This window comes from Geotrypetes seraphini, chromosome 6 (assembly GCF_902459505.1).
Source record: "Geotrypetes seraphini chromosome 6, aGeoSer1.1, whole genome shotgun sequence".
Taxonomy (NCBI): domain Eukaryota; kingdom Metazoa; phylum Chordata; class Amphibia; order Gymnophiona; family Dermophiidae; genus Geotrypetes; species Geotrypetes seraphini.
Window position 1 is genome coordinate 2,625,299 of NC_047089.1, and position 14,101 is coordinate 2,639,399.

A 14,101-nucleotide genomic window follows, 5' to 3' on the forward strand; every position below is an offset into this window, starting at 1 on the left:
TCTCTAAAGTTAAAAGGGGATAGATTTTGTACAAACGTAACAAAGTTCTTCTTCACTCAGAGAGTGGTAGAAATCTGGAACGCTCTTCTGGAGGTTGTTATAGGGGAAAACATCCTCCAGGGTTTCAAGACAAAGTTAGACAAGTTCCTGCTGAACCAGAACGTACGCAGGTAAGGCTAGTCTCAGTTAGGGCACTGGTCTTTGACCTATGGGCCGCCACGGGAGCGGACTGCTGGGCATGATGGACCACTGGTTTGACCCAGCAGCGGCAATTCTTATGTTCTTATGTAATGCATATGAACTTACATTAATGCATGTTAAGTTGATAGCATGCATTCAAATCTTTTAATTGCACTGTAGCCAACCTCGGCTAAGCGAGCAGGGATTGTCTCATAGTCTTCCATGTGTAATGTACAGCGCTGCATATGTCTGGCACTGCTAAAGAAAGTAGGAGGAGGAGGAGGGTTGACCCTAGAGACTGGTGAATGAACAAATTGTTAAAATACACAAAAAACTGGCCCAAATACACAAAACACTTCACAGTCCTTCCCTCAAACTTACACAGTAGTTGAAGTGTTCTCTGAAGTGGTTTATTCACTTGAAAACAGGGGTTCTCAACCCAATCTTTGGGACACACCAAGCCAGTCAGGTTTTCACACTACCCCCACTTAATATGCATGAGAAAAATGTGCATACAATGGAGGTAGTGCATGCAAATTTCTCTCATGTATATTAAGTGGGGGTAGTTTGAAAACCTGACTGGCTTGGTGTGTCCCAAAGATTGAGTTGAGAACCCTGTTTTAAAAGGAAAACGAGAAGGCCTTGAGCCAACATATGTACAGTGGCAACTTCGCAAGGATAAGAAAGCAATAAGACGACAAAAGGTCCATCAAATCGAAGTAAAGTAGCCACAAGGTTCTCTTTCCAGATCATCCTTAGGCCAGAAGTCCCATCTCGCTTCATTTGTTGATCTGAATTACTGCAATTCACTGCTACATGGTATCCCACAATATGAACGCAGATGACTTCAACCGATACAAAACACAGCAGGTCAATTAATTGATGGAGCAAGGAAATCTGATTGTGTAACCCCGTTGGCAATATCAGAGCACCTGCCTCCATTATCACTTTAAACCCAAAAACTCAGAAGGAGGAGTCCAAAAAAAGTCTCCCCTCGCCCCTGTGTGGGCAGAGACGATCCTGAAAATTCCAAATCTAGATGATTAAGGTGGAAATGGGGAAAGTCCTCAGTCTCACAGCTCGCAATGGGGAATCACAACTCCTATATGCACAGCCGCCACACTTGTAAACATCCCAGGACTAAACCCAAGAGTTTAAACAATCAAGTGCACTAAATAATCAGTAGAACTGCATGCTTACAATGTCCAACGGGGCACCGAAACCCCCTTCCTCAGGAACTAGTACTGCTGTCTCTGCTCGCTCAATTCTAGAAATGTCCCAGCAAATTGTAAAGAGGCAGCTTTGAAAAATGGTGCCTGTTCCTGATGAAGGGGGTTCTGGAGCCCCGTTGGACATTGCAAGCAGTTCTACCGCCTCCTTGTCCCTTACTGCTACCTTTCTTCTGAATTAAGTCTGCCTTCTGTAAAAACCATTACATTAGTCTGCTGGTTCTTCCGTTCAGTCTCTAGCATGCCAGCAAGTTTGCAAAGGGAACCAAGGAAGCTTCCCAGTAGTAGGACTGGAATCCACAGCCCTTGGACGACAGCCTGATTAATTTCTCTGTGACCATTCGTGCATCATTCATAAAGTGTTAAGCTCAGTTTAGGATTTCTTCCACTTCTGCTCATCTCACTGTGTTTTCAGCTTGCATAGAAAGGAAGTGATGTCTCTATGAAGGCATTCTTGGGACGCAGCAAAAATCGATATCATTGGCATGGCAGATACAGAATATGAAATGGGGCTTTCTCTATTGCTCTCCCTTAATCAGGATTTGGAGGTAATTATTTAGCCTTTCAATGCAAACTCAAGGTGACTTGTGAATTGAAGTACAATTGAGAAATCCCTTCATTTGATGCTTTAGACTCTAGGGACTAGATTTGCTGAGAGGTGTTACCTGCACACTGGGTATGTGGCAGAGGAATGGTGCTGCAGGTGGTGGTTTTTGGGGCAGGAGGGAGGACAGAACAGGTTGTCCAGGGGTCTCTCTAGGGGAGTGGGATCTTGTGTCCTCAGCCTAATCCATCCTCCATCAAAGGCAGGTCTTCCTTCTGCTCCGAGATCCAAACTCTCTCCCAGAGAAACTGCTTCCCCAGGCTGACCTGACAGCAAGTCCTGTGGCCTTCTGTCCTTCAGATCCCAGCCTGAGCACCTTGAAGTGGGAGGCAGTGTGGGGGAAGGTGGAAGAGCTAGACAGGCCATCAAAAGTCTAACTTCACTGCACAGTAACGTGGTTGTGAATCTTAGTAAATCTACCCTATATTTGTACCCAGGGCAAGGGAAGGTGAAGTGGCTTATCTTTACATTTGGATCAGTGCTGCTCACATTTATAAAAAGGTTGGGCAAACCCTAGAATTAAAATATGCAAATTTTAAAAACATTGCAATAAATATTTGAACAAGACAAATTAAGAAGAAACAACATCCAATATTAATTGAATTGGTGAAATAACCTCGATGCGAGTCATCTTATCGTCGTGTCACTGAGTCTCTGGGTGACCCTGGGATGGGTCACTTTCTACATCCCTTAGTTCTAATCCCATCTCCGTCACTGATTCTGGGTGACCTTGGGATGGGTCACTTTCTCTCTCTGCCTCAGTTCTAATCCCAGCTCTGCCACCAACTCACTCAATTCAGTGCCCCTGCTGTGTCAGTGTCTACCTATAAGTAGCCCTGGTTCCTGACTCACTTTCTGTCTCGATTCTTGATGTGTGACCCTGGACTGTCATTCTGTGTCCTCCTTCCCTACCTCCTCTTTCTGGCAGCTGTCCTAAAGCTGCCTCAGAATGGAAAGTCATCCAGCCCAGAGGTGGTTGTATGTCTGTTTCCGATGTATTAAAATTTTAAAACACTTTCAATTGCTGCATGAATAAAAGCAATAACAGAATATTTCATGCAAAATATTTTTATTATTGAACAATAATTAATACTTTGCCACAAAAATGCATGAAAAGAATGTCACTCCAGCGTGTGCAGAAGGTTGTTTTTTTAATGATTCTGGTCTCTGAGAATAGGAGCAGCCAGACTGATGTGATCCATGGCAGATGAAGAGATTACTGCAAATGTGAAGCTCTGCCAAGGTGGGGCACATGTTCTCTGAAAGCTGGGACCCCCTTGCCACTGAGGTACCCCTCTCCCTTCTTCCCAAGACTGTGCATGCCACCCTTCCCACAGATACAGGAGAGGGGTTCCAGGGGCTGCACACAACCCCCTCCACGGAACCGGGGTTATAATGAAAGGAGCTGTGACCAGGAGGGTCACCAGTCTCACCCATCAATCAGAATGCATAGTGGAATGGGAATGAACAAGAGACCCCACTGCAGACATAGAGACAGACAATTCAAGAGTGCAGGAATCACATCTCACCACATAAATATACAACCAATGAGTACACACTGGCACATCAAGCCTTCACAGAAATCCAAACAGACACTGACACACAGACAAACCACAAAGACCCTGCCCCAAAGATGGGAGAGATGGGACTACCCGCGGGCACAGCACATTATGATGCCCAATCCCGGGGTTGGAGTGCAGACAGCAAACCTCCAAGGTAGGGAGAGCAGTGTGGGTTGGGGGACACAGGTTTGCAGTGTAACTCCGTTCGCTTACTACTGTCTTAACAGTGAAATGTATTGAAGTATCATCACTTCCACATGAATTAAAACAGAGCTGCTTTTCTCCTCTGACTCCTCCTCTGACCCAAACTTATCAAAATGAGAGCAGCTCTTGGCTGGCTGGAGCTGAGCTATAGGGTTTTATCCTGGGATAGGACAGAGCTGGTCAGAGGGCTGGAGGGACAGGATGCACCCCAACAGTAGTAAGAGGGTCAAGCTTTGGCCTAGCACTGCTCTAAACCCACTGCTTCCACCTATAGTCTGGACACATCTATTGCTTTGAGTCTCTTCAAGCTCAGTCTTAGGGTATCATGGTAATGATGACAGAGAAAGATCGGATTAGTTCATCCACTCTGAGAAGATGCACAATTAATGCTTTTTTTAAGAAATAAAACAAAAGCATCCAGAATGTTCCTCGGCCTTTAGAGTGGAGAGATTTCTGGAGTCCCTACTCTTAATGAGAGAGCATATTGGAGAACGGGCCGCTGTCTAGTGGGTGTTCATGCTCTGGGATAGGGATAATTCCTGTGCTGGTGCACGACAGGAGCTGCTGGATCCTAAAAGAGCTGCTAAGGATCAACAGTGAGTGGCCTTGAACAAGGAGAAAATATCTTCCAAGCCAGTTTGAGCCAAATGGTAAAGAAGAGCAAAAATAAAGAGAGTCTGGATAGAAACCAAGACAACAGAGGCAACTAAAGACCATCTGGCCTATCCAGGCTGTCATCTATTTCCCTTCCTCTCCCTTACAGATGCTACGTACTTCTTCCAAGCTTTCTCAGTTCATAAGTTAGGGCTAAGAGTGCAGCATCTCTAAGGGAGTTTGAACTTTTCTTGTAAGAAATAACCACCTAATCCCTTCTGTCTCAAATAGATTGTCAGCTCTGTCCAGCTACTATTTGGGTTTCTGCCAGGTACTAGTGACCTGGATTGGCCACCATGAAGATGGGCTACTGAGCCAATGTGGTCTTGGTCTGACCCAGTAAGGCTATTCATCTGCTCTTATGAGCAGAGACTGTCTCTTCTGTCCTAGCCCTATAGAAGGGAGAACCAGTAGTAATACGGGACATTTTATGCTCTCCTTCTGCTTTTGGATTGCCCTGTGCAAGGGCTCTGTTTTCTCATTAAATCCTTATCATTACCCATGTGGATATTCGAGCTAGAATAGAGCAAGTCGTTGCCTGCAAAGTGGTTTCCAGATTGCTGAGGATCAGGATGTGCAAAAGAGAGAATTAGGAACCCAGCAGCAGACCAGCCAAAGTCATAGCAACAAGGAGGAAAGTAGAGAAGACGCGAAAAGTAAATGCACTGCCATCTTCCCCTCCCTTCTTAATGTGCAGCACTCATCCCATCCTCTGGCGTTTTCTCAGACACAGAATTCATAGTGCTGAAGTTGGATTGCTCTCCTTCTCCTTGAGTGGGATTCAGCAAGTCAAATCTGTCTTGTAGACCACTTCAGCACTCCAGCTGAGCCCACATCCTTGGTTTTGTCCCTCCTGGATGACTGGGATCCCGAAGGTGAGCAGTAGCTCTGCTCAGGTTATGGAGAGGGTCTCCAGATGCTGCAAAGTGATTCCAGCAAGCACAAGTTCTTCCCAATCATTACTGAAAAAGGGATCTACGCATTAAGGTGATTTGGGGAGCTCTATTTGCATAACCCAGCATTTTCATGTGAATATTACAAAGCTGGGATATGCACATCTATAACGGAACAATGTGCATTTGACAAAAGGGGGTGATGTGGGCATGATTTGGGTTGGGTTGAGGTGGGGATATAAAATGTAAATTTCCCATTTCAGAAGGGGAATGCACTTATGTTTCCAAACAGATTTGCACCAGGATTTAGACCTGCACCCGGAACATTTGGATTTCAGAAAAGAGCTGTCACTGCGCTGCCTCCACTGGAGGGAATAGAGGAGGGTGCCCCCTTAGTCCCCCAGGGCTTATGTCCCCCTCCCCCAAAAGCAAACTTGGCGAGGAATACCTGTGACAGCTTCAAGAAAAATGCATGTCCTTTTCTTCCAAAATGGCTGGTGTTGCTGTTTCATAGCAAAAGTCCACCTCAAAAGATACAAACGGGAGACTCAGCTCAGCCCCCAAAACATCAAATGACTTTGCTGCACTGCTGATTTCATGGTAAGAGGTGGTCTTGTCTTTCACTGTTTCCATGGCAGCAGTGCATACGTTAGACCGCATAACAGGAAGCACAGTGAGTGGTGACTGGACTGGACGGCAGAGGCAAACATGGAAAGCAGGAGAAGAAGGTGAGAGCCAGATCCCAGCTCCCCAGGGTGCGAACGCCAGTATGAAGCACCATGCCACACTAAGGCTTAGAGGTTGCTCTGGCACAAGCAAGGTGAGAAAAGAGTTCTTCAAAATTCCTGGGGAAGGTCTGAGCAGATTCTGGCTATGCTTTCTTTCTCCAGAGTCCAGAACGAAGACTGCCGCTCATGAGGGTCCCAGACTGCTCACAGTTGTGTAGCTGAACTTAGAGAGAGAGGCACCTGTAGCCACCAGATCCTCCTCCATTTCTGGAAAGCGCCGACATGGTTTGAAGCAGCTAGAAAAAGTGCTTAAGAAAGCCTTACGGAAACGCTTGTTCATGAAGCAGTAGATGAGTGGGTTAACACAAGCTGAGGTGTAAGCCAACAAGTGGATGAAGGAGATAGGGGCTCCAGTGAGGGCTCGTAAAGCTGCGATATTATCAAAGGCCTTCCATGTATTGGCCACAAAGACAGGCATCCAACAGATGAAGAACATGGCTACAATGACAATGAGCATCCTGATCACCCGTTTCTTGGCCATCAGCTTGGCCTCTGAATTGTTGATGCGGGCCCGATCCAGGCTGCAGCTTCCCCCGCTCGGGGTTAGGGAGGACATCTCCATGGTGTTCCGACGCTTGGTGATCTGGATATAGCAGCCGTCCCCTTCATCACTTGCCAAGGACATGCTACTGATCAGGCCATTCTTGTGAACTATGGAGAAGAGAAGATACATGAAAAAAAAGAAAGGAGCTTTGCACTCTATTGCTGTCTGCAAGGCTTCTACTGTATAACAACCTTTTAATACAGTGGTTCCCAACCCTGTCCTGGAGGACCACCAGGTTTTCAGGATAGGGAGCAGATCTATCCCTGATAGTTCTTCAGCATAGGGTTGGAAAACACTGTTTTAATACTAGAACTTGATCTCCTGATGTCTCTATTATAACCATTCTATACCCAGGTCTCTGATAAAACTAAGCCTTGATACGACTGCCATGAAACATTCCCTCCATTCCGATGTGAGCCAGGCATAATTATGCTCTGTCATTAGGGATGACTCTACTCCAGAATTACGGATGCCTATGTCCCATGCATGCAGCATCCACAGCCCCACCTGTTGAGCAGGGTTCAATCACAGGAGCAGTGACGAAGAGCAGGGGAAGCTGTCCCCAGTCCCAGAGTCTCTCCGCCCAAAATATGGGACCTCTGAGGAAACAATGGGGGAAGAGAATACATTTTATACTGTTAAGAGAATTTGAGATTTGAAAGAAAGAGAAATCGGGGATTCTCTGTGTAGAATCCACTCCTTTTGTCAACATCCTATCGGCACCTAGTGCTACATCTAGACAAAGACCAGAGAAAACTCCATGTTTCATGAGGTATCTTACTCAAATCTTTTCACTTCCTATCCCCTAGATAAAATTTATAGTATAACTTGGCAGACAAATTTACGTAGTCAACAGGTTGGTAAGCCATGGCTGGCTGGCTGTAATTTCTAGCACAAGTCAACTGCCCAGGGGGGTAGAGGAACAAACCTTTTGGTTCCTTTTTCAGACCCAGCTCAAACTGCATTCCTCGGTAGAGCTCTCGGGTGATGAGTCCATAGGCTGTGATCATCACCAGTCCCGGGATGAAGAAGAGGATGGTAAGGAGCAGTATGTACCTGAGACCAAAAGCACAAAGAGATGGGAGAGATACACAACCCTCAGACCATGAGCATCAACTGGCCTTTCAATGTAGTTAATAACCTCCTTATTGACTTCCAGCTTTCATTACTGTTAAGACTGGATTTTTTATCCTTTAGAAACTTTGGTTAAATAGAAAATGTTTTCATTGTAATGCTTTACATTTCCCTTTTCACGCCTTTCTTACCTCGTGTTTGGATTATTGTAATACTCTGTACGCAAGTATTATGCAATCTCATTTCAAAAGGCTACAGACTTTGCAAAATACAGCTATACCACCTGAGCTTATGGAATCTGGTTGTTCTACCGCCTCCATTGGCTTCCAGTAGCATTTAAGATTCTGTTTCTGACATTTAAGGCATTCCGTGCCGGTCCACTCTCTTATCTTTCTATTCTTATTGCTCATTGAAAGATTCCCATATACTCCTTCTCATATCCTCAGATCATAGAATGACCACAGATTAGTACTACCGGAGTCTTTTCTGCATCCTACGAATTTATACCTCATAACTCTTTCTTCCTTCTTCCAACTCCTCTTGGTGCAGAACTCTCTCTTATTTAATAAAGCTTCCAGGAACTTTGTGTGAGGCAGGCACTGAGGGATGCCACCCTGAAGGTGGTCTGGTAAGCAGCGTGAATGAATTTCTCTTTCCTGTTTGAAGCTTGGCATTCCTTCCTCTTCTGGATTATGCTTTTGTAGATTGCAATCCCAATTGGCAATGGAAAAATAGTTTGTTCAACTTTTCTTACTAGAAACTGATTCACAGAGAGTATTTATACCAAGACCTCAAATACCCAGGACACTACTTAATTGACTTCATGTCCTTACTGGGGTAATGTTAAGTTATTTTAATGCAGGTAATACCCTAATGCATCAATGTGGTGCTGGAATCATTATTAAGAAGAGCACTTAACTTATAGCCCGATGGCTACCCAGACGTTTCCCCGGCATGTTTCCTCAGGGGCTGGGGCTCTTCACTCTCATTCTATTTCATTTGAAATACTTCGTAGGCTCTCCTCACACCAATAGAATGAGAGTGAAGAGCCCCAGCCCCTGAGGAAACATGCTGGGTAGCCATCGGGCTATAAGTTAAGTGCTCTTCTTAATATTGATTCCAGCACCACATTGATGTATTAGGGTATTACCTGCATTAAAATAACTTAACAAGACCGATGATGAATACATTACCCCAGTAAGGACATGAAGTCAATTAAGTAGTGTCCTGGGTATTTGAGATCTTGGTATAAATACTCTCTGTGAATCAGTTTGTTCATAACCAGTTGTCTGTAGATTGTAAATCACTTAGTCTTGTGCATCAGGACAGGCAGTTTAGCAAACCCAATAAAGAAGAAATTGGTGTGAAAGCCATGTCCAAGCAGTGCCCTATGCCACACTAGGCTAACTTCACTAAATGGTGTCCAGATTGGGCACTGATAAAAATGAGCACTTCAAGTTAGGCACCGTTTACAGAACAGCTCTTAGGTCCATATTCTATAAATGGCTCCTTACGTTAGACATCAGTAGACCCCCTACAGGTGGCTAACTTACCCCCCCCCCCCCTTCTACAAAATCGTAGTGTGGTTTATAGTGCCACCATTCCGATGCTCATAGGAATTCTATGAGATTCAGAGCTGTTACTTCCAAGGCTGGCGCTAAGGATTTGTAAAGGGGGAGGCGCCTTGGAACACCAAGATTGAACTAGGCGTGGTTAACATTGGAAACAAGCTGAGGAATTCTAAGGCAGCTCCGTCAATTCTCATCAAAGGTAGGCCTTTAACACCCAAAACCTTTACTTAAGGCTCGTTATTCTATGTCACTGATGAGATCGTGAGCACAACACTGTCACTCTGTGAAGATTCAAGCAAGGTCATATTAGCCCTGAAGAAACAGCTTAGGGCTGTGAAATGTTGGCATTTGAACAGACTGCTTTAAACCCTCACAAAATATCTTAGTCCTCAATTATTTTAAACCTCAACAGCGAGTTATCACTCTATGGAAGTTTTTTAGCCAATGATGTGGAGGTGGTGATTTGAGCTTCAGCTCTGCCAATAAAACCTGAGGCTCTTTCTTCTGTTTGAGCAGACTCTCAGTTACCTTTAAGTGGAGGTTTTTTGCACTACTTTTGGCCTTTAAAACCCTACATTTCCTGCACCTATCTGATGAAAGTTGCGAGGAGTTGCCGTATAGTGAGAGATTGGAGAAACTGGGCCTCTTCTCCCTTGAAAAGAGGAGACTGAGAGGGGACATGATAGAAACATTCAAGATACTGAAGTAGACTTAGTAGAGAAAGACAGATTGTTCATCCCTCTCCAAGGTAGGGAGAACGAGAGGGCACTCTCTAAAGTTGAAAGGGGATAGATTCCGTACAAAAGTAAGGAAGTTCTTCTTCACCTAGAGAGTGGTAGAAAACTGGAACACTCTTCTGGAGTCTGTTATAGGGGAAAATACCCTCCAGGGATTCAAAACAAAGTTGGACAAGATCCTGCTAAACTAGAACGTACGCAGGTGAGGCTGGACTCATTTAGAGCACTGGTCTTTGACCTTTGGGCTGCCACATGAGCGGACTGCGGGGCACGATGGACCACTGGTCTGACCCAGCAGCAGAAATTCTTATGTTCTTATTTGACACACAATCAGTGGCCATTTTTTTAGACGGCTGCCAAAAACAGCGCTGTGTACAGAATCTGGGCTTTAGTGCCAAAATCCTCACCCAATTTCAGGCAAGGCAATTTACACCAAGTGAAACCTGATGGAAATCCTCAAACTTAAATTAGGCACATATTCTACAACACTGCGTGCAAATTCTAGGAAGGCCTCTCCTATGGCTACAACCCCTTTTGTCTCTGTGCTTAAATAGTTACAATCGTATCTTTATAGAATATTGAGTAGGAAGATGCACGAGCCAATATTAATTGGCTCATTGCCGCATTAAATTTCACTTGCAATTTTTATGCCATTTCTAGACTTTGAGGGACTCTGTATAGTTATTAAAATATTTTTACTGCTGGACTTGCCTCCCTCTTATGTTTGAATATTCTTGCTGTGGGTGATTTTTGTCAACAAAAGTACTGAAAAGATACTTGTTCTGTTCGATGAAATATGGAGGTTGAGATTGGCTGAGGGAGGAGGAGTGGTGACTGTTGAGTGCAGAGTTATGGTCATGGATCTATTTGATGGTCTGGGCTGTTTTATTGGTCCTAGAGATGTTCGTTGTTGAGGCGACTTGTATGTTTCATGCCATTTTAGATTCTAATGCATTTTAGGGTTGGCCAGTTTTCTTGGCTATAATGATGGAGGTAAGCCTTGAAGACGTACACAAGCAGATAGATAGATTAATAACTGACAAATCTCCATGCCCGGACAGAACCACCCTTGGGTATTGAAAGAACTAAAGGAGGAAATAGCAGAACTACTACAGCAGGTTTGTAATCTATTCCTGAAAACAGGCGTGATTCCGGAGGATTGGAAGATAGCTAACGTTACGCCCATCTTTAAAAAAGGATCGAGAGGTGACCCGGGGAACTTCAGACCAGTAAATTTGACTTCGGTTCCGGGGAAGATGGCGGAAGCGCTGATATAAGACAGCATGATGAGCATCTAGAATGGAATAAACTGATGAAAACAAGCCAACATGGCTTCTGCAAGGGAAGATCGTGCCTAACGAAATTTATTGCACTTCTTTGAAGGAATTAACAAATGGATGGACAAAGGGGACCCCATAGACATCGTATACTTAGATATCCAAAAAGCCATTGATAAGGTACCCCATGAACGCCTACTACGGAAACTGAAGAACCATGGGGTGGAAGGAGACGTACATAGATGGATCAAAAATTGGTTGGCGGATAGAAAGCAAAGGGTAGGAGTGAAGGGCCCACTACTTGGACTGGAGGAGGGTCACGAGTGGTGTTCCGCAGGGGTCGGTACTCGTACCGCTGCTGTTCAATGTATTTATAAATGATCTAGAAACAGGGACGAGGTGCGAAGTAATAAAATTCACAGACAACACCAAACTATTTAGTGGAGTTGGGACTAAAGAGGACTGTGAAGATTTACAAAGGGACCTGAACAAACTAGAAGAATGGGTGACGAGATGGCAGATGAAGTTTAATGTAGAGAAATGTAAAGTCTTGCATGTAGGAAACAGAAACCCGAAGTACAGCTATACGATGGGAGGGCTGTTATTGGGTGAGAGTACCCAAGAAAAGGACTTGGAGGTAATAGTGGACAACACAATGAAGCCGTCGGCACAGTGCGCAGCAGCCTCTAAGAAGATGAATAGAATGCTGGGTACTATCAAGAAAGGTATTACAACCAGAACGAAAGAAGTTATCCTGCCATTGTATCGGGCAATGGTGCACCCACATCTGGAGTACTGTGTCCAATATTGGTCACCGTACCTTAAGAAGGATATGGCGATACTCGAGAGGGTTCAGAAAAGAGCGACACGATTGATAAAAGGTATGGAAAACCTATCATATGCTGAAAGATTAGAGAAACTGGGGCTCTTTTCCCTGGAGAAGCAGAGACTTAGAGGGGACATGATAGAGACTTACAAGATCATGAAGGGCATAGAGAAAGTGAAGAGGGACAGATTTTTCAAACGTTTGAAAACTACAAAAATGAGAGGGCATTCAGAAAAATTAAGAGGGGACAGATTCAGAACCAATGCTAGGAAGTTGTTCTTCACCCAAAGGGTGGTGGACACCTGGAATGCGCTTCTAGAGGGTGTGATAGGACCGAGTACGGTTTTGGGGTTCAAGAAGGGATTAGATAATTTCCTGAAGGAAAAGGGGATAGAAGGGTATAGATAGAGGATTACTATACAGGTCCTGGATCTGATGGGCTGCCGCGTGAACAGACTGCTGGGTATGATGGACCTCTGGTCTGACCCAGCAGAGGCTCTGCTTATGTTCTTATGTTCGTCATTGAAGTGACTTGTTTGTTACATGTCATTTTATATTTGGTGTATAAGTTTGCAATTTGTTTTATAGTGTGTTCATGTCGATGTGATTTGTACGTTAAATGTAATGCCTTATTTTGTATGTAATTATATAACTCGCCTCGAATAAGGGCGGGGGATAAATGAACAAGCAAACAAGGCAGTAAATAAATCTGTATGGTTTAGCTAGATTCATTATGATGATTTCATGTACTCTGCCTAGAAATCTCTGATTAATAGAGGATGATCAAATATTAAACCTCAATCTAAAACCCATCTGTGGATCAGACACAGCTGCGATATCAACCCAGAAAGACATAGATAAGTGCTGCTGAAAAATAGACCCAAATAAGTGATTTAACCCATCAGAAACCATTTATGCCCATTTAAGTCGCATCAAATATCTTTTCCAGGTCACTTTGTGTTACCTTGTTCTCTTGTAGCCCACCTTCTTGGATAAAGGATTGGCGGTACCCAGTACCCCACCCTTCCCATGCCCAGGGCGGGAGCCCCTGAGGCTGGGCCATGACTTACCAGCCTTGCTGCACTGTGTTATTGGGCCAGACCATGCGGCACTGAAAACCCTGGCTCTTCCTGTTCTTCATCGTAAAGGGAACCAGCGCATTGTAGATAGGATATGGTATCATGATGATGATGGACAAGATCCAGGTTCCGGCTATGACTCGGTAGGCATGGGAGCGTGTTTGCCAGACCCGGGACTTCAACGGGTTACAGATGGCGCTGTAACGCTCAATGGCAATGGCCACAAGGCTGAAAGTAGAGACGCTGACGGACAGACCTGCAGAGAGAGAGAGAGAAAAGAAATACAAAACATAAGGTAGCTTTGGGTTGGAGAGAGATTGGAAGAGAAAGGATAGTCAAAGGGAAAGAGAGAAGATGAAGAAGGGCTTTTTGAGATGGGGGAGAAGGGGATATGGAGAAAAGTCCTGAGGGTGAAGATGGAAGATGGTCCTGAGGACAGAGTCCTAAAATAGTCCTTCTTACTGTTCTGTTTTATCACTGCTTTAAATATTGCTTCTGACTTCCTAACATGAGAATACACAGTACAAGCTGTCAGACTGGGTCAGATCCATCAAGTCCATCATTTCATTTGCCTTATCCCCATGGATATCCAGTGGCTCTCCCCAAGTCTACTTTGTTAATATCAATTTACAGACTTTTCCTTGTCCAGTCTTCATGAGTGCCGAGACACAACCTGCTTCTGCTGTTGAATAAGCTGGATTTGCGACTATTGAATTGCTAGGAAACTTAGGGAGAAGACAGGTGGTAGATTAAACTGATAGATGATGTCTTCCTTAATACTATCGTAAAATGAAGCTTAGCTTTACAAGATTCTGGAGCTTAATTTTAAAAGGTTTTATGTATTATTCCTACCACCATCAGGCACCTTTGTTGAAACTG

General features: G+C 44.4%; 1 protein-coding gene across 1 annotated transcript in view; it reads right to left on the reverse strand.

Moving 5' to 3' along the window:
• Positions 1-3,117: 3,117 nt before the first annotated feature.
• The window catches only part of CCKBR (cholecystokinin B receptor), a 67,492-nt gene continuing 56,508 nt past the window's right edge, over positions 3,118-14,101 (reverse strand). Inside the window, exons 3-5 of the mRNA XM_033947760.1 lie at positions 13,214-13,478; positions 7,587-7,714; positions 3,118-6,765 (exon numbers count right to left, since the gene is read on the reverse strand). Of these exons, the coding sequence (XP_033803651.1) occupies positions 6,239-6,765; positions 7,587-7,714; positions 13,214-13,478 (920 nt within the window). The 3' untranslated portion in view covers positions 3,118-6,238. The remainder of the gene's footprint in view (positions 6,766-7,586; positions 7,715-13,213; positions 13,479-14,101) is intronic.